The 20,890-nt window shown below is 44.1% G+C and overlaps 1 protein-coding gene across 2 annotated transcripts in view; it reads right to left on the bottom strand.

The window, feature by feature from the left end:
• Positions 1-17,965: 17,965 nt before the first annotated feature.
• Positions 17,966-20,890, bottom strand: part of KCNQ1 (potassium voltage-gated channel subfamily Q member 1) — a 198,057-nt gene continuing 195,132 nt past the window's right edge. For both annotated transcript variants that reach the window (XM_073658048.1, XM_073658047.1), the window contains 3 exons: positions 20,068-20,114; positions 19,642-19,703; positions 17,966-18,263 (listed from right to left, as the gene is read on the bottom strand). In XM_073658048.1, coding sequence (XP_073514149.1) covers positions 18,066-18,263; positions 19,642-19,703; positions 20,068-20,114 — 307 coding nt within the window. In that variant the 3' untranslated portion in view covers positions 17,966-18,065. The remainder of the gene's footprint in view (positions 18,264-19,641; positions 19,704-20,067; positions 20,115-20,890) is intronic.

The raw sequence follows: 20,890 nt of genomic DNA, 5'->3' as shown, positions 1-20,890 counted from the left end.
TCCCGGTGGCACGGGGACCGTGGGCTGCACGGGGGTTCCTCCTGGTCCGGCTCTTCTGCTCTGCACTCTGTTCCTGCAGCCGCTGCTCTCGGACCCGCCTCTCTCTTCGCTCCCGGTCAAAGACCTCTAACTGCTGCCGGCAGCACTCCGCACGCTCAGCTGCGGCTGCCCGAGTCTCTTGGGTGAATCCCATGAGGTCTCCTCCGGTGGGGTCCCACTCGAACTGCGCTTCTTCCAGCGGGAGCGGGGTCCTCTTAACGGGCTTCGGAGCCGGAATCAGGGGCTCGCACAGGGGCCTTGCTTTTTGGAGTTCCAGTTGGTAGTACTCCGGTGGCCATATAAAGGGCTGCCCATCCGGGCACGTATGCTGGGCAAATAGGTCTTCACCCAGGTGCGGCACTCTAGATGTTGAGGGCGCGGTGGTGGTAGCGGCGCCCGGGTTCACTAGGCCTTGCGACCAGGCTTGGGGCACCCTGAATGTAAAGGGCACCGTGAAGACGGCGGCGCCCGGGGTTACTTGGCCCAGCGACCAGGTCGGTGGCTCAGTGGAGGTAGAGGGCGCCGTTGGTACTGCGGCGCCCGGGGGTACTAGACCTTGCGACCAGGCCGGTGGTGTTTCCTGCTTTGCCGCGCTCAGGGTTGAGGCGCGTGACGTCACAGGGGTCGCGGCCGCGGCTTCTGCTTGAGGCCTTGTCTGGAGCGGTGACGATGCAGCGACGGGCACGGCAGGGGGAATTTCGGGCTCTGCGACGGGGAGCTGGGGCAGGCACGCGATTTCTCGGCTCGGGGTAGTGACGTCCCCTTTACCTGCCTCCATCTGTCCAGCTCCCTTTTCGGCGCCGTCTCCGGCCTTCACTCCTCCTGCACCATCCTCAGAGGCGGTCTGTCTCCTCGTCTCGGGTGGCGTGCTTCGCTGGCGGGTTCTTGCCTGCAGGGCCATCTCTCGGCTCCACTCCGTCAGCGTCTCTCGCTGCACCTGGGCCATCCTCCATGCGAGGCGCTCCAGCGCGGTCTGTGCACACTCCCGGTCTCGGGGGAGCTGTGCCAGGATCTCCACTAAGCCTAGTGGGGTTGTTGCTTGCAGCAGGCTCCTGACCACAGGGTCGGTGCTGCCTGACTCTCCTTCCATCTCCGGGTACGACTTCTCCGGAGTCCTCTCCAGACTTCTTGTCTCCGGGTGCGCTCTCTCCAGACTCCTCCAGGCTGCACCCATCTTCGCTCTCTTGTTCTGTCTCCGCCCACATTGGGGGTGGTCCCGGGGCAACTTTGTGATTGTCAGTTCCAGGGGCAGTTCTCTCACGCTGATGGACATTTCCAGCATCACAGTCTCTGTTGGTGGGGGCGGTTTCCGCTTTTGGCGCCATTCCTTGACCTGGCCCACGATGGGAGGTGACCTCTTGCCACCCTCTGGCACGCCCATAATGGCGTCCGCTCTTCCAAGGCGGGAAATCTTCTGGAAATGGCGGGAATCGTCTCCCAGTGGCGGGAAACTCCGTGGATGGCGGGAAAAAGCTGCAGATGGCGGGCAACCGGCGGGAAACGATCTGTGATGGCGTCCCATGGCGGGGACCCTCTGGAACCGGCGGGAGAATTCTTCTTAAGGTAAATTTGAACTTCTCTTCAGGCACGCAGTACCCGGTGGTTGCGGGCACGAAATCCTGCCGACTACGCCAAAGTTGACGCGCCCCCTGGGCCAGTGCTGTTTGGGGATACCCGGAACCGGATCAGATGGGGGTTGTAGTCTCCGAGTGGCGGCGACCCGGTCCGTGCCCAGGGTGTCAAACTCAGTGTGTGGCAGTCTTTACAGATGTTGTTAAAGGTCCTTAGTGTCGACTACGCCACCCGTTGATTTGCGGACAAAAGGCCGCCGCTGCAGAAGGGTCCGCTGAGGCTGTTGGTATGTGTGCAGCTGTGGTAGTATAACCCCCAACGGGAGGGGTATAGCCTCAGGGGGTCAGATGTAGAGGATGGTGGTTGTGCAGGTGCAGGAGAGCTAAGCAAGAAGACTCAGAGTCGGGCTGTGCAGTTCAGGGGTTTTTACTTACGGGTGTTCTTATGGTCACTCTGGCCTGAAGCGACCACCCGAGCCGTGCTGCGTCCACCAGGTCCTAGACTCGGCCAACCCCCAAGTAATTCTGGAGCGTGGTCCTGAGCTCCTGTCTGACTTCCCCTCTCTTCTGGCCGTTCTCACCAGGGATCCACCTATGTCCGGCTCCCTCGGGTCTCTTGGTGGGTACACCTCTTCTGGGTTCCCTGACCCTATACTTGGTATGCCTTCCTAGTGGATTTAGTGAGGGTCGTGGCAGATCCTGCCCACGACCTCCGGTCTCTGGCTGAGGATTAGTGGCCTCCACCAACTTGGGATCCGGTACCCTGGGTGCCAACCCTTCACCCTGCTGTTTGTATTCTGGGGTCTTGGGGTTCCTTCTTCTTCTCTCTGGGTCCTTCTGACTCCTCTCTCTCTCTCAGACTTGGCCTTGGAGCTGGGCCCAGCCGGAACCACAACTCCCTGTCAGCCCTTCTGGCTGAGCTTCTCTGCTCTGCTCCTCTGACTCTACAAAGGCTGACTCACTCTACAAAAGACCCTGATCTAAGATGGTGCCCACCTTATATACTCCCTCTATGTGTGAGCTCAGGTGACCAGAACCCAATGAGCTCCTAGCCTTACCCAGACTGCTCCCCCTATCTGCCCCTACACTACTGGGATGTTCCACCCCCCTCCCACTCCAGCCAGGGACAGACACTATCGTACCTGCACATAAACTGGTGGGAGTACCGTCGATCTGTCCCCCGGAAATGGGATGTATGTAGTGCATGCAGCTAACTGAGCTCAGTCCCACACTCCATCCTTACCCGGGAGTGGAATACCACACCTCTGGCTTGAGGTGTAATACCCCTGTAGCAGCCGAGTCCTCAGGGTGCTACACTGGCATGGCAGTTGGTGCTAATGACCTTTTTGGGGTTATCAGCAGAGTCTTTAAAAAACTTCCAGACTCTGGAAGACCTACCGGTTGTACTGTCCCTCATGTTGGTGTTACGTTTGCCCGCCTTCTGTATGCGGCCACCACACTGCTTCTTCCTGCCTGTTGGGGTACTCTGCCTTCCTCCCCCTGTGTGCTGCTGGCCTCGCTCTGCGTGTCCTCCTGCCACGCTGGGTCAGTTACTAAATCATCCACCACCTCCTCCTCTTCCACTTCCGCACCACGATCCTCCTCCTCACTTCGTGGCAATTGAGTCTCGTCATCGTCCACCTCTTGTGACAAATTCCAGCGTCACCTTCCTGTGGCCGTGGCTGTTCAAATATTTGGACATCGTTACATGGGATCTCCTCTTCCACCACTTCAAGCGGAGCAGGTGAGGGGCACAAACATGGAAATGGACCAGTGAACAGCTCTTCAGAGTGTCCAACTGTGGGATCAGTTGCTGTCTCATGACACAGGATGTCCTTAAGGACAAAAATGTCCAGGAAGGATGGGAAATTTTTAAAAATGAGATTCTCAAAGCACAATCGTTAACAATCCCGAAAACTAGGAAGAATGGGAAGCATTTAAGGAAACCAGGATGGATGAACACAGAACTTAAACACATGCTAAAAAGAAAGAAAGAAATGTTTATTAAATGGAAAGAGGGAGGCATATCTAAAGAAGATTATAATGCAGTCTGCAGATCCTGCAGGGCATGTATCAGGTTAGCTAAAGCTGACAATGAATTAAGGCTTGCAAGAGATGTCAAAAGCAATAAAAAAGGATTTTGGGGGTATGTCAAAAGTAAAAGAAAAGTCAAAGATGCTATAGGATTTTTACAGGATGAAAATGGAGAAATGGTAAGAGAGGATGTTGAGAAGGCCAAACTTTTTAATTCCTATTTTGCATCTGTTTTCTCTCAGAAAGAAAATGTAACATCAACTGATCTTCACTGTCCTTTTAAAGGAATAGAAGAATTCAAGTTATCTGTAAACAGAAAGATTGTGAGGGAATATTTAGCTAACATAAATGAGTTCAAGTCTCCAGGTCCAGATGAATTACACCCCAGAGTACTGAAGGAGATCGTAGAAGAAATTTTAGAACCACTCTCCATAATCTTTGAAAATTCTTGGAGAACAGGAGAAGTCCCAGAAGACTGGAGAAGAGCAAATGTTGTTCCTATCTTCAAAAAGGGGAAGAAGGTGGACCCAGGGAACTATAGGCCGGTGAGTCTGACTTCTATACCAGGAAAGATCTTTGAACAAATTATTAAACAACATGTATGTAAGTACCTGGATAAGAATGAAGTGATTAACCAGAGTCAGCATGGGTTTATAACTAACAAGTCATGTCAGACTAACTTAATTTCCTTCTATGACAGAATCACTGACTGGGTGGATCAGGGAAATGCTGTAGATATAGTATATCTTGACTTCAGCAAAGCATTTGACAAAGTATCTCACACCATCCTTATTGAAAAAATGACCAAGTATGCAATGGACCAGGCAACTGTTAGGTGGATTCATAACTGGCTTAGTGATCGGACTCAAAGGGTGATTGTAAATGGCTTCACATCCAGCTGGATGAATGTCTCAAGTGGGGTACCACAGGGCTCCGTCCTGGGACCTGTATTGTTCAACATCTTTATCAATGATTTAGATGAAGGAATTGAGGGTAAACTGATTAAATTTGCTGATGACACAAAGCTAGGAGGGATAGCTAATACTAGAGAAGAGAGAGAGAGGATTCAAAAAGACCTAAATAAACTGGAGCAGTGGGCAGCAACCAACAGAATGGTTTTTAACAGGGAAAAATGCAAAGTACTACATCTGGGCAATAAAAATGAAAAAAGCATATACAGAATGGGAGGAATAGAGCTAAACAACAGTACATGTGAAAAAGACTTAGGTATACTAATAGATCATAGACTGAACATGAGTCAACAGTGTGATGCAGCAGCAAAAAAGGCAAATACAATTCTGGGATGTATTAACAGAAGCATACAGTCTAGATCACGTGAAGTCATTATTGGTCTTTACTCCTCTTTGGTCAGACCTCATCTGGAATACTGTGTACAGTTTTGGGCACCACATTTTAAAAAAGACATAGACAAACTGGAGCAAGTTCAGAGAAGAGCGACCAGAATGGTGACTGGTCTGCAAACCATGTCCTATGAGGAACGGTTGCAGGATTTGGGAATGTTTAGCTTGCAAAAAAGAAGACTGAGAGGAGACTTAATAGCTGTCTACAAATATGTCAAGGGCTGTCACATTGTAGAAGGATCATCTTTATTCTCATTTGCACAAGGAAAGACTAGAAGCAATGGGATGAAACTAAATGGGAGGAGACACAGATTAGATATTAGAAAAAACTTTTTGACAGTTAGGGTGATTAATGAGTGGAACAGGCTGCCACGAGAGGTGGTGAGTTCCCCTTCAATGGACGTCTTCAAACAGAGGCTGGACAGACATCTGTCTGAGATGATTTAGTGAATCCTGCTTTGAGCAGGGGGTTGGACCAGATGACCCAGGAGGTCCCTTCCAACTCTACCATTCTATGATTCTATGATTCTATGACACTCGGCATGGTGGGAGGAAGGAGCATCAGGGTGAGGAGGAATATGCGGTCGAGACTCACTTCTACTAAAACTTGACTGTGTGGAAGACAGACCGGAGGTGGTGGTGCCCAGGTAACTGGAAGTATTATCTGCTATCCAAGTAATAACCTGTTCACACTGATCAGTTCAAAATACTGGTGTTGTGTGCTTCCCTAGTAATTTGGTCAAGAAGTGGCAGCAAGAAGATGTGGCTGTTGGTTGTGGCACATTTTCACCTTGGCCACGGCCCCGTCCTCTACACGCACAATCACCAGAACATCCAGTTCCACATCCCTTGCCACACGCCTTGCCCATTGTAAATGAAGCAAAATAGCTTACACTCGCACTATCAATGGAAAAAGGGTAATAAAAAGGAGATTAGAACCGTGGAAGAGGAAAACCACAGTTCTATTTCTCTGGCCTACACCAGAACCTTTTAAACAGATATATTTGTGTGTGAACAATGAGTGAGACACTCAAACTGTTTTTTTTTATGTAAAAAAGGCCAAAAAGGTGGATAATGCAGAGATTTGAACCGTGGAGCTGCAAAACCACAGTTCTAATTTCCTCGCGTATACCAGACTTTTTTAAATATATATATTTGTGTCTGAACACTCACAGACGCACTCAATTTTTTTTTTGGGGTGGGGGGGGATACCAAAAGGTTAATAAGACGGGTATTTGTACAGTCTGACTGAGGGAAAAAAAAAAAAAGAGTATTTAGAGCATTTTTCCTGGCCACTGAGACCTGGAGCTAAGTCTAGCAATTTGAGCAGCAGCACACAGGACTGTAATGTACTGTTTGTTGGTATAACCACTGCTTCTCCTATACCGCCTGCCTGCCTGATATCTCGGATGGATATTAGTCCTGAGAAGGACTGTTTGATTTGGCAGGCTTTAGAGACCCTACACTAACTATTTCGCACTATATATCTCTCCCTAAATCAGCAGCACTGACCCTACACTGTCTGATCCCGGGCGGCTGTGTCCAAGATGGCAGTGTCCGGTTTTAAATACTCCAGGTGAAGCTGTGCGGCCAGCCAATCACTGTAATGCCCACAAACAACATGGCTGCGGCATTACAGTGACTGGCTGGCAATCCCTGCATGTTCATTGGCTCTGTAAAGAGCGCCAAACATGCAGGGCGGAGACCCGAGCTCCCGCCCGAGTAACCCGGAAATGCTCGGTGCTCGCCGAACATCCCGAGAAGCGAGATGCTCGGCCAAGTACCGAGCAGTGTCGAGCATGCTCGTTCAACACTAATAATAATGTCTTTATATTTAAATGCATGACAAGTGATTTAAACGATACGAGATGTTTTTTTTCTTCTAATAAAAAAATTTTAAAAAAAAATTCTATTGTGGTGTGTTGATTTTGTAATATTGATTTCTTTGTGTGTTTCATTTATGTCTTAGTGTTTGAGAAAGGCCTTTTGCATAGGGCTGAAACGTTACATTGAAGTTTGGGATTGCTTTATGAAATAGAGAATTGCATTATGAATATTTGAGTGTCAAGTATCTATATATACACTGGCATGCCAGGCATGTCACTCTCCGCACGGAGAAAAATTACCCTTTAGATCCTAGTGAGAAGCCTCTCATACAGTCAAATCCGATCTCATGCTTTGTACTGACGAGGAGCAACACCCTGAAACACCGTGGCTGCAAATTGAGATTCTGGTTTGGCTTTTATCCCAAGTCATGTGACAAGGCTCATTAAAGGGTCGATATTGACTTTTATCATTGCTACTCCCAATAGACTTGTCACTTATTTCACTTTTAGCAAATCAGAATATACCGTAGATCATATATAATAGAAATAATCGTCATCCACTGTCTGTCTTTCCAAAAGTGACAATAGGAAGTGCAGCCATATCGGTTGTGATCTTTGAATTAATTTCTCAGAAACAGACAGTGAACAGTCATTTTGGCAGGATGTTATATCAATGACTAAGTCATTAGTTTCCAAGAAGCTGCTTTAAAATTGACAAACTACTTCTTCCTATTTTTGCAGCGGTGCAATATTGCCATCTTATTAGAGAAGAGCAGTGAAAGAGAATGTGTTATCAAAAAATAACCAATTGTTTAAATTATGTTTTTACATAAAACGTATTTATTTTTTTTCCTTTTTTTCACTATAGTAACCATCTAAACTAAAAAAACACACCCACAGATCTTGCAATTATCACCCTGGCCAAAATTAGTTTCATATTTCCTGTTGTATACAGAAGATTTTTCAGCAGTTTTATTATCATCAGTGAAAATGACAATGAAAGATGACACCTCTATATATAGCAGATAAAGTAGCCACCATTCACAAGAAATGATAGTCACAGCTCACCTCCTCACCCTTCCTTCACAATGAGTCTATTCTTAGGACTAGTGGCCAGTGTGAAAATTGTAAGACTTCAGGATTGTTTTTTTTATCGTGATGTTAAAAAGTGAAAATCTAAAAAAAAAGACATTTAAAGTAAATTTAATGTAATCCCTTCTCACCATGGACAGTTTTAGTTTTTGCGCTTTTTCTTTTTTCCTCTCCTTCTTTCTCCCCTTTCGTGTGACATAGCTGTATGAAGGCTGGGGGTATTTTTTAGAGGAGAGCAGTAGTTTTGAATGACACCATTCATTTTACCCTACAATATACTGGAAAACTGGAACAAAAATTCCAAGCGAAGTTAAATGGGATTGCATTTTTCATTGTTTTTGCTGCCGTATTTGGGTTTTGTTTCTAAGGTTTCATTGTGCAGTGAAAATGACCTGTGAACATGATTCTTCACGTCGAGCAAACTTGAAAAACCAGATATCAAACTTGTATAGTTTTATTTTGATGGTGAAAATATTTCAGAGATTCGGTCGATAGAGCTTTATGAGGGCTTGTTATTTGCTGAGGTTTTCATTAATAACATTTTTTGGGTTATATACGATGTTTCAATCCCACTTTTTCATGTACCAACATGGCAGCCATGGGGGCGGTCAGCAGGCTCATGGTTGCCACTGAAATCCATAAGCAGCACTTTCACTTAGTGAAGGGGGGTGGAAGGCAACATCCCATGGGCATCCAAAATGGTGAACCTCTGGGACATCGCACCTTAACTACCACGGTCAGGGATTTACTGCAGCATCTAAGTGTTTAACAGCAGCAACCAGAGCTGCTCTAATAGCGGCTTTTACAGACAAATACCGGCAGTATAACACAGCTGGAATCTGCAGGTATATTGCGGGTTGAGTTGCAGAGTCCACTCCACACACTCGCACCCAACATGCACTATACATGTAGGGCAGATAGGGGTTAAACAACAGATGACACGTTCCTTTTAAACACTTAAGAATTTATTTATTTTTTACTTTGCAGATAGTATACTGACATATGCTCTGTACTTAAAGGGAATGTCTGCATTAGTTAATGTCTTTTTGTTAGAAGGGCCCCAATATGCTGAATAAAGGATGATCTGTTGCTGGCAATCTCAGCGATAAGCCATTTGTTGAAAAATCTGGCAACAAGCATTTAATTCTCCTGCACTGCCACCAAAAGAAACAGGAGGTACTGCACAGTATCCAGTGAAATCAATAAGCTGACTATGTAATGAATGAAGTACTGGGACCTTCAAAGTGGGACTTACTCCATGTAACTGCTCTCTAGTCTGCATAAAATGGGTTCAGGTTTACAACAGAGAATCTCCACTATTAACCTGTATAGTGCCCCAAGTATGTGCAAGTGGTTTTGTAGCACCCCGAGGACTCGGCTGCTACAGGGGTATTGCACCTCAGACCAGAGGTGTGGTATTCCACTCCCGGGTAAGGATGGAGTGTGGAACTGAGCTCAGTTAGCTGCATGCACCACACTCACCCCATTTACGGGGGACAGATCAACGGTACTCCCACCAGATAGATGTGCAGGTACGACAGCTTCTGTCCCTGGCTGGAGTGGGGAGGGGGGAGGAACATCCTAGTGGTGTAGGAGCAGATAGGGGAGGGACTCTGGGCATAGGTAGGAGCCCATTGGGTGCTAGTCACCTGGGCTCGGGTGTCAGAGGGAGTATATAAGGTGGGCACCATCTTAGGACAGGGTCTTTTTGGTCTGCTCTGTGCAGAGAGGAGCTCAGCCAGAGAGGGCTGACAGGGAGCTGTGGCTCCGTCTGGGCCCAGCTCCAGAGCCAGGCCTGAAGCAGAGAGAGAGAGAGAGAAGGAAAAAGGAGGAAGAAGAGAGACGCAAGGAAAGGCCCAGAGACAAAAGCATAGAGGGAACCCTGAGATCCCACGAGAGAACGGAAACGGGTGAAGGGTTGGCAGAGCAGGGTACCGGATCCCAAACTGGTGGAGGCCAATTATCCTTAGCCAGGAACCGGAGGTCGTGGACAAGTTTTGGCGCGACCCCTCGCCATATCCACCAGGAAGGCATACCACGTATAGGGTCAGGGAAGCCGGGAAAGGTTTCACCACCAGAAGGCCCGAGGGAGCTGGACAAAGGTGGATCCCTGGTGGGGACGGCCAGTAGGAAGGAAGAGAGGGGAGCTCAGGACCACGCTCTGGAACTGCCTGGGAGTTGGCCGAGTCCCTGACCTGGTGGACGCAGCACGACTCGGGTGGTCCTACTGTGCACGGGCGACCTGGTAAAGAACTGTAAGTAAAGCTTTTGAAACTGCACTTCAAGCCTCCGTGTTTCGTCGTCGCACCTGCACCATCAGTACTGGGACACCCGCACCATCACTCCCATTGTTATCTCTAACATAGCTGCCCTGAGGCCATACCCCTCCCGTTGGGGGTTATACCATCCACGCTGCACATCCGTACCACCGGCCTCAGCGGACTGCCCTGCAGCGGCGGCTTCATAGCCGCATTCAACGGGTGGCGTAGTCGGACACTAATACCATCATATCAATAACGCCACTTAGTTTGACACCCTGGGCACGGACCGGGTCACCGCCACGAGGACTACTACCCCTATCTGATCCGGCTCCGGGTATTCCCCAAACATGGCCCAGGGGGCGCGTCAGTTTCTAAACCAGACAACCTCATTAAGTCTCATAACACCTTCGTCAATAAACAGGTATTCTCAAATTACTAAGATGCTTTAATTAGTTAAACAGCATGAAAATACGCAAGTTTGCCACTGACTTGCTTTTTCTATCTGCTGTCATTCGCCTGCAATGAGAGCTTTTATCTTACATAGTGTAAAGCTCATTTCCATGGAGTTCAGCCACTAGTAGACCTTTGTAGAGAGTGTGCAGTAGTCACATTCCAGGAGAAAAGTTAACTCCTAACATACCGTTATCTCTGTCCAGCCCATTCATTTCTATACGCCAGTTAGCTGCTCCCTGCCTTCTCCCTTTTGGCTCTTGACGAGATGTTCTTATCCATCCTGTAGAATCAAAATTCCTGGCACCCAGTATCTAGGCTCTCATTGTCTGTGGCTGTGTGCTTGCTCAAATACCCTGTTGTCTCTATGTGTAAAAATAGTGATAATGATAGAGTACATTCCAGAACCAACCACTGATGGCTAAATGTGTTACAGCAGAACTTGTGCTGAGCTTTATAGTTCTAATAATACTACAGCTCTGCTGCTCATCAGAGCTATCACTCAGGGAGAAGAGCCCGTCCTGCCAGAAATCAGGAAGTAGGGAGACTGCACAGCTCTGAGCTGGTCAAGAGATCACTTATGAAAACTCCTTTTAGGCATCAAACATTCCCTTTGTTCAAATAGAAAGAATATAGATCTACATATTTTAGAATGTGTATGAACTACATGTCTGAAATAAAAATAAATTATTCTAAATAAAAAATATATATATATATATATATATATATATATATATATATATATATATATATATATATAGAGTACAGACCAAAAGTTTGGACACACCTTCTCATTTAAAGATTTTTCTGTATTTTCATGACTATGAAAATTGTACATTCACACTGAAGGCATCAGAACTATGAATTAACACATGTGGAATTATATACTTAATAAAAAAGTGTGAAACAACTGAAAATATGTCTTATATTCCAGGTTCTTCAAAGTAGCCACCTTTTGCTTTGATAACTGCTTTGCACGCTCTTGGCATTATCTTGATGAGCTTCAAGAGGTAGTCACCGGAAATGGTCTTCCAACAATCTTGAAGGAGTTCCCAAAGATGCTTAGCACTTGTTGGCCCTTTTGCCTTCACTCTGCGGTCCAGCTCACCCCAAACCATCTCAATTGGGTTCAGGTCTGGTGACTGTGGAGGCCAGGTCATCTGGCGTAGCACCCCATCACTCTCCCACTTGGTCACATAGCCCTTACACAGCCTGGAGGCGTGTTTGGGGTCATTGTCCTGTTGAAAAATAAATGATGGTCCAACTGAACGCAAACCGGATGGAATAGCTTGCCGCTGCAAGATGCTGTGGTAGCCATGCTGGTTCAGTATGCCTTCAATTTTGAATAAATCCCCAACAGTGTCACCAGCAAAGCACCCCCACACCATCACACCTCCTCCTCCATGCTTCACTGTGGGAACCAGGCATGTAGAGTACATCCGTTCACCTTTTCTGCGTCGCACAAAGACACGGTGGTTGGAACCAAAGATCTCAAATTTGGACTCATCAGACCAAAGCACAGATTTCCACTGGTCTAATGTCCATTCCTTGTGTTCTTTAGCCCAAACAAGTCTCTTCTGCTTGTTGCCTGTCCTTAGCAGTAGTTTCCTAGCAGCTATTTTACCATGAAGGCCTGCTGCACAAAGTCTCCTCTTAACAGTTGTTGTAGAGATGTATCTGCTGCTAGAACTCTGTGTGGCATTGACCTGGTCTCTAATCTGAGCTGCTGTTAACCTGCGATTTCTGAGGCTGGTGACTCGGATAAACTTATCCTCAGAAGCAGAGGTGACTCTTGGTCTTCCTTTCCTGGGGCGGTCCTCATGTGAGCCAGTTTCTTTGTAGCGCTTGATGGTTTTTGCAACTTCACTTGGGGACACTTTCAAAGTTTGCCCAATTTTTCGGACTGACTGACCTTTATTTCTTAAAGTAATGATGGCCACTCGCTTTTCTTAATTAGCTGCTTTTTTCTTACCATAATACAAATTCTAACATTCTATTCAGTAGGAATATCAGCTGTGTATCCACCTGACTTCTGCACAACTGATGGTCCCAACTCCATTTATAAGGCAAGAAATCCCACTTATTAAACCTGACAGGGAACACCTGTGAAGTGAAAACCATTTCCAGTGACTACCTCTTGAAGCTCATCAAGAGAATGTCTTAATTCATAGTTTTGATGCCTTCAGTGTGAATGTACAATTTTCAAAGTCATGAAAATACAGAAAAATCTTTAAATGAGAAGGTGTGTCCAAACTTTTGGTCTGTACTGTGTATATATATATATATATATATATATATATATATATATATATATACACATATATATATATAATACGCGGCTGCTGATGTTCTCGGCTGTCCCCATCTGTCCCATAGACACTGAATGGAGTGTGGCAGTGCGCATGCCTGGCAACAGCTCCATACTATTTCCTCCATAAGAGAGGATAGGGATCCCCACTCTAGTGATTGGTGGGGTTCCCAGTAACTACCATCACCGATCCTGCAGATCCTTTCTCCTGTCAATAGGTTTTTTATGTTTTACATGGTCCAATAGAGCGATCAGAGGTGCGATATAGTGAACTAACACATGCAAAGCCTAAATTATATAAAATTTGAAAACCACCAGACTGTGACCGTAGCCAAACATCTTCTAACCTTCCTTACAATTCCTAAAATTGTTGACCAATGTTTTTCTTTAAAGGGGTTCTCCAACCATAGACACTTATGACATATATACTTCGAAAACTCTTACCAACACTTATCAACCATTTGCAGTCCAAAAAGACCCACAGTGGCCAAGAAAGTAAGGAGAAAGTTTGGCCAGTTTTAATGGCCTGTCTCCAATAGGTGGATGTCCCCAGGTAAATATCATTACTGGCAGATAAACCCTTTTACCACTTTGAAAATCTAACACTCAGAGCAGCGATTCATCCGCAAAACAATTTTAAATTTGCATCCATTTATAATCTACATAATAAATTGAGCAACTTTGTTACTAGATAGAATTACTTGTCTTGCACTGGCCCTGAGTTATACCTTATTCTCTTCCACATCTACATTGATCATTCTTAATTTTACTGCATAGCCTGCTTGTTCAGTGTCTGGACAGCAATTATGCTCTTTACTTTATTTGTATTCTTGGCATCATATAGTCATCTGATGTGTTAGAAGGGGCATCATTAAGTCAGTTATTAGTGGAAAAAAAATTCAATGCTGGATCCCTGTGGATCCATTGCCATATGACACCCCTGGATCCCATTGACGCAAGCCGCTGAGTGGTCTTCGAGGTCTGCATTGTTTGGATGGTAAGGAATAGCGCTGCATGCTGCACCTTTTTTGCCATGAAAAGCAAATGAATGCATAATGGACCTACAGACGGAGGGCCGGAGCACAGAACAGGACCCTACAAAAAGCAGTACAGCAGAACTAAGCTGTAGCTAATCATGTGTCATCCCACACCTTTACATTCAGTAGTAATTCAGTGTGAATGCAGCTTTGAGCTATGATACAAGTACAGAATCATTTTTTACAAACTTATGCTACATTTGAAGACGTTCTGAAGATTGATGATCTTTGTAAACGTGTGAAATGGTGTATAAAGGTGAACCTATGCGTTACATGGATCAACAACTGCAACTCAATAACTAGCATCTATCTCTAGGCGGACATCTTCAGTGTCACATTGGACTTCCACACTACACTGGGCCTTACTATAATAGCTTTGTACCTGACCTCATTACTGATGACTGCACTTTTACTGTGTCGTGTCATAAACAGACTCCCACTGGAGCGAACATGGTCTGCACATAACACAGCTGGCCATGGGAGGAAGCAAAAGAGTATACAGACAGGACACCACAGGATGGCAGCTGATTCTGTGAGGTAAAACATTTCCCTGCCTGTTTAAAAACTTGTTTTACCTCACATAAAGAATCGGCTGTGATCCCCTGCTGTAATGTCTGTATACTCTTTTGCATCCTCCCTGTCCAGGAGATGTGGTATGTTCAGACCATGTTCCTGTATGGTCAGACATTACACAGTACACAGCAGGGGCATATTTCTAAGATTATCTCAGCACAGGAACATTTTATTTAAACACATCCAATTGTGGAACTTATTATTATTCCAAGATCTATTGATTAAAATTATTTTTTTTTGTGGGAAAATCCCTTTAAATAATTGAAAGAGGGTTACAATTGCTCCTTTGAAACTTGATGCAGGTAATCTTATATGAGACTAATGGCGTATTCACACATCTGTGTGTCACAGATCGTGATGCACAAGCTGTTTGCGAGTCTCCTGTCCTGAACTTTGACAGCCTCATATACGTCTATTAGGCCACATTGGCAGAAATGGAAGCTGGCACGTTTAGGTGGGCTGCACTGTGGGAATGAAGAGCCTTGGGATTCCCAAACGTTTTTTATTAATACCAACACGTTTCTGCAACAGCAACTTTCTCAAGGTATAAACACCAAGCTCTTCACTTCCCCAGCACAGCTTCTCTATTAGGCCACCTTCACACATTCAGTATTTTACATCAGTATTTGAAAGTGAAAAATACAGAAGTGGTGACGTGTTTCTATTATACGTCTCCTCTGATTGTTCCACTCCTGGTTTTGGCTTACAAATACGGATATAAAATACTGACTAAATTACTGAACATATGAACGTGGCCTTAAGCTCTTAAGTTCAGGTCAGGAGGCCAGCAATTAATCTTTGAATCACTGTGTGCTCGGATCATGACACTCATATGTGTGAATGGAGCCTTAATGTGTAAAGTCACTTTCCAACACAAGTTTCCATCTCACAACTAAATAAAAACTACAGATGGTTTTAAAGGGGTATGCCACCCCTGATATTGATGACTTCTCCTAATGGATGTCAGTAGTATCAGATAGATGTCCAAATCCTGACACCACCAATCAGCAGTTACTAACTCTGAAATTGAATCAATGGTGTTGCAGAGTGTCGGAACCCCACCAATCTGATCTTGGTAGCCCCTCCTAAGTATAAGTGACCAATATCATAAGAGTGAACAACCCTTTTAATTTTTTGCAAATACTTGCTTCTCTCATCCTGAAATGTAGTATATTTTTGGATCAAATCACATGTTGCATTTTTGTTGCACACACTTTTGCAACCAAAAATGTATTCCTTACATTTAAAAGGGGTTGTCTCATTCATAAAGGGACCTTTCACCAAATTTTTCATGTTTTTTTGTTTCTATTTCATCTTTCATTTGCGGAGATATTAGCAATGAAAGTATTTGGCACCTAATGAGTTAAAAAAAATTAAGTCCAAGTAGGTGTTATCACAGTTTTCACTGGGGTACGAAATTCTTCTCCTTGCATGATGCTGACCAATTATAAGCAGACAACACTGAAAAGAAAGATGATCACATCCCCACCATAGCTTAGAGCAGATTTCTCAGTGTCTGAGATGTAAGGATACAGACCTGATCTCCTGGGCTAACCTCCTGCATGATTATAGCACACAATTGACTAATACCTTTCAGATAAGGTTCCTGTGGGTGTAGGGGCAGCACAAGAGAGTTTAGTTGTGCAACATTACAAACCCTTCTAACAGCTCTTCTCCTCTTATGGCACTCTCACCTCTGCTGTACTGCACCTCTCCCATACTGCCTGTCCAGAAATGAGAGCAGTGTGTCAGTATCACACTTATATCCGTTGTGATCAACTTGCACTCGTTCTTCAGTGAGATTAGAGCAGACTGTCATTACATTTCACCATAGAAGTAACCCAGAACACACTGCTCCTGTGTGAGGTGTAATAACAACCTGATCTCACTGCAGAGAGAATACAAGTTGTTTGAGCACAGAAGAAATAAGTGTGATACTGACACACTCCATAATCAGGAGAGTCAATAAAAGGGTTTTTAATGAGACGAAACTAAGCTGTTTGGCTCCTTCCTTGTCTAAGAGCTGTTATCTCTGCTTTCTAATCATGCAGAAGGTTAGACCAGGAGATCAGGACTCTCTATCATTATACATCTTAGGCTAGGTTCCCACGATGAGCTTTTGGTGAGTTTTTGATGTTGCAGAATTTCTGCACCCATTAAGATAGGTTACTATAATTATTTCTAAAATATGCAGCGTAAAAACGCACTAAAAACTGATCGTGAGAACGTAGCTTTATACCCTAAGAAACCTGCTTTGAGCTATGGTGGGGGCGTGTTCTTCTTTTCTATGAGTGTTGCTGCTGGCTTATGATTGGTCAGCATCATACAGGAGAAATCTGCAGCATATTTAAGGATTTCTCACAAGCCTCATTCGGGTAAATGCAAAAAGGTAAATAAAATTACCAAAATTTCCACAAAAAAAGTGTAGATATACCTACAGCGTATTCACACCCTGACTAAGATTATGGCCTGTCTCTGGGTGGTTGTTTTTTTTTTTACACAGTAGTCAGAACCTACAAAATTGTGGTGCCGTGCATTACATGAGCTATACTAAGGGAGTGCCTGTCAGCATAGAGCTAATATGTCCATATATCGACCAGCAGAAATTGTAAAAGAAGAACTATAGAATGATAGACTATAGTGGATCATTCGGGATTGGTACAACATAAGGAGCCAAAAGGATTCACACCGGTATTCCATGCTATGTGCTTCTTATAAAGTGAAATCTCTCCAAAAGACCGCCTCTCTTTGTGAAGACCACCCCCTTATCCAGATGACAGATTTTTAGTTCCACCATATATAATGCATAGTGGCCATTTTTTTTTCAGAAAATTACCAATTTTGGGTCGTCAGCTGTACAAGAACAAAAGCTTTAAACCAATCAATGTGCAAATATCAACATTTTTTGAGAGAATACAATACATTTGATCAGATGTCAAAAATTATTCCATAAAAAATTGTGATCAGAAATCATAAAGAAAAATTAACTCTATAATACCATTTTTACCAAAAATACATTGTAAAAAAAAAAGAAGTGTAATTTTCTACAGTACAATATTTATTTCTATTTTTCTCAAAAGAATTTTCATTTTAGGCCCTCCAAAAATTGAAAATCAATGTAAAAAGTGTATTTTAATACAATAAAAAAAAAAATCAGGGTAATTGTTCAGTTGTATTGCCAGTTTTACAGCACGACCCGTAGCGATCTACGATCCCACAGGCCGATGAACTACAATCTTCCTGAGAAAGGATTCATCAATGTATCAGACGCTTTCTTGCATGTTTCTACATGGAGCAATACACATATGTTCCATGTCCCTTCCTCTAAGAAACCTTCAATGAACCCTGATAGGATCTACAGAGAATAGACAAGACGTCCTTTACAGTGTTACACACTTACTCGATACTCAGTCTAATTTCATCATTCATTTTACTTTCTGCTTATAAATGCATTCATTAAAATAATGAATATCTGCATTGAGGACAGTAGAAGAACTAGTTTGTGTTTGTTCATCAAGATGCATTATCTTGGTTTCGTCTTGGCACTGTTAACTGTTCGTAGGTAGGCAGAGTACTGGAGAGGTTGCTCCCGTCGTTCAGAGAGTTGCTCCGGTGCGGTGTTCTGTTTGTAGACTGACCGCTTTGTTGGTTTGCTATCAGGTGGTGAATCATATCAGTTATGAGATTGAGTTTATGATCCATTTGCGTTACCTACAAATATAAAAAAAAAAAATTAAAGAGAATAGCATAGATACAGACCACACTCCATACACATTTCACACTACCCGTGAGCGCTGCCTGATATTGTAGCTTATCCCTAACCAAATCAATGGGGCACTGAGTTGCAATACCAGACACACCCCATGGACAAGAGAGGCACAGTATTGGGGAGAAATAAAGTAGAGTTGGTGCGATACATCTCACAGCGCTCGGTCTATCGGCCACGTCAGTAATCTTTGGATGCTGGACAGGAGCCTCAAGACCTGCCTTCTACCTTCCAAGATTCCCTGCTTCTCTTCTGATTAGCTGCATCTTTATAGTTACAGCATGATACATATGTGACATTGCATCAGGCCGGCTAATCAGTAGAACAGCTGTGGATGCCGGGATGTAGGAGGTGGGTCTCAGGGCTCCGATGCAGCGGTCACAGATTATGGATGTGGCTGATGGACTGGGTCCTGCGAATCGATTCGCAGCAACTCTGTTGAAAACCTTTGTCAGATTGAACTACTTAATGAACTCAGAAAGAGCTTTGTGTCCACATCCATGAAAGTAGTAGCCAACACTTAAAGGGGTTTTCTACTACTCGGACATCTCCTTCTCCATAAATATATGTTTGCCCTTAGTAAAATAATAACAACTATTTTAGCCGTGTCGGCATTGGCTCTCCTTGGGATCATGCGACATTGTTATGTCACGAGATCCCTGCAGCCATTCAGCGCTGGCTTCACTCTCCCTGCCTCCAGTTATATCACATACCTGTACATCCAGAGGAAGTAAGAGCAGCAACAGCTCTCACTTCCTCTGGATGTATGTGAGTTGGCCAAAGGTGGGGAGAGTAAAGTCAGCGCTGATTGGCCCTAGGAATCATGTGACATAATGTCACACGATCCCCAGGAGAACCAGTGCCGACACCGCTGGAATAGTGCCGGCACTGGAGGTGAGTATAGGTGTTATTATTTTACTGGGGGACACACATATGGATTGAGAAGGAGTTGTCTGAGTAATGGAAAACCCCTTTAAGCCTCCATACACATTAGACTAAGCTAATAGTCTAAAGGGGACATCCAGACTCTTCCCTGACAGATGAGGTCAGAGGAGGCAAAATTCAAACTGCCTGACCCTTAATGCCTGACCCTTTTGTGTGACTTGCACACGCAGGTATTTAGACTGTTTGCAGTGTATGAGCAGCACTGTAGAATTGGTGTGTAGATGCACCATTATGTATTTTATACTTTTTCAGAGAGTAAGAAATATTTTCTGTATTAAGTATTTGGTAATTGTCTGTATATCCTGTACTCCATGTGTGTATGTGTAAGTAGTAGCTGTGCATAATATAAATATATATGGTTTTATCTTATTTTCTTGCCTTGTCCTCGACACGGTTCAATCTTGACCCAATTGTATTAGTGCCTCGATCTTTCACTTTATCTGGAAATAAATAAAAGTAAAAAAAAGGTCATTTTTTAATTTACTAATAGAAATTAGCATTTTTTGGTTCCACTGACATTCAACCAAATTTGTGAAACTGTTTACGATTTACAGTTCAGAGAATATAACATGAGAAACGATTTACCTATTTTTCCACAAAGCGATGAAATATGGCATCCTTATTCTGGGCAACCTCTTAAAAAAGGCTTTCCCATTGTTACAAATGACGGCGTATTGCTTGGATTTGCCATCATATGGTGTCAGATTATTACCATTACTATTGTTAATTTCTCTAAAACATAGCATTTATTACATTTCATCATGGTAGGAAGTGGAATCTATGTTACATAGGGAAATCAGTTACCTGATCCAGAGAGAAACAGTGAGGGCTTCCCCAATGACTGGTCCAGTCTGTAGAGAAAGGAAAAAAAATCACTGGTGTAATCAAAAAGTATTTTTATTGAAGAGAAATTCCACCCAAAACTTGCAAACTGCCTCTTCCAGTGCCACCTATTGGAAGTAGCAATCCTAAAAGTCAATATCAACCTTTTAACAAGCCTTGCCACATGATTTAGGATAAATGCAAAACTAGAATCTCAGTTTGCAGCCATGGTGTTTCGGGGTGTTGCCCCTCGGCAGTGCAAAGCATGAGATCTGATTTGGCTGTATGAGAGACTTCACAAGGAAAAACTTTACCCCTTAGATCCCAGTGAGGAGAGTGAAATGCCAGAGTAAGGAGGCTTATAAAACATGCAATGGCTCCCCGTGGAGCTTATAAGCCTCCTTACACTGGCATTTTTTAGACAAATCATCTTACTTTTCCTCTAAGGATTCAATTTTCTTCCTTTTTATCTATTACTTTATCACTGTTGATGACTACCACTGATTTGCTATAGCAATGAGATGTGCACATATACAGTGGGTACGGAAAGTATTTAGACCCCTTTAAATTTTTCACTATGTTTCATTGCAGCCATTTGGTAAATTCTAAAAAGTTAATTTTTTTCTCATTAAAGAACACTCTGCACCCCATCTTGACTGAAAAAAAAACAGAACTGTAGAAATTTTTGCAAATTTATTAAAAAAAGAAAAAGTGAAATATCACATGGTCATAAGTATTCAGACCCTTTGCTCAGACACTCATATTTAAGTCACATGCAGTCCATTTCCTTGTGATCCTCCTTGAG

Source organism: Phyllobates terribilis, unplaced genomic scaffold, assembly GCF_046119375.1.
Source record: "Phyllobates terribilis strain yellow unplaced genomic scaffold, ASM4611937v1 Scaffold_13__5_contigs__length_258822181, whole genome shotgun sequence".
NCBI lineage: Eukaryota > Metazoa > Chordata > Amphibia > Anura > Dendrobatidae > Phyllobates > Phyllobates terribilis.
This window is presented reverse-complemented; position numbering and strand designations above follow the sequence as displayed.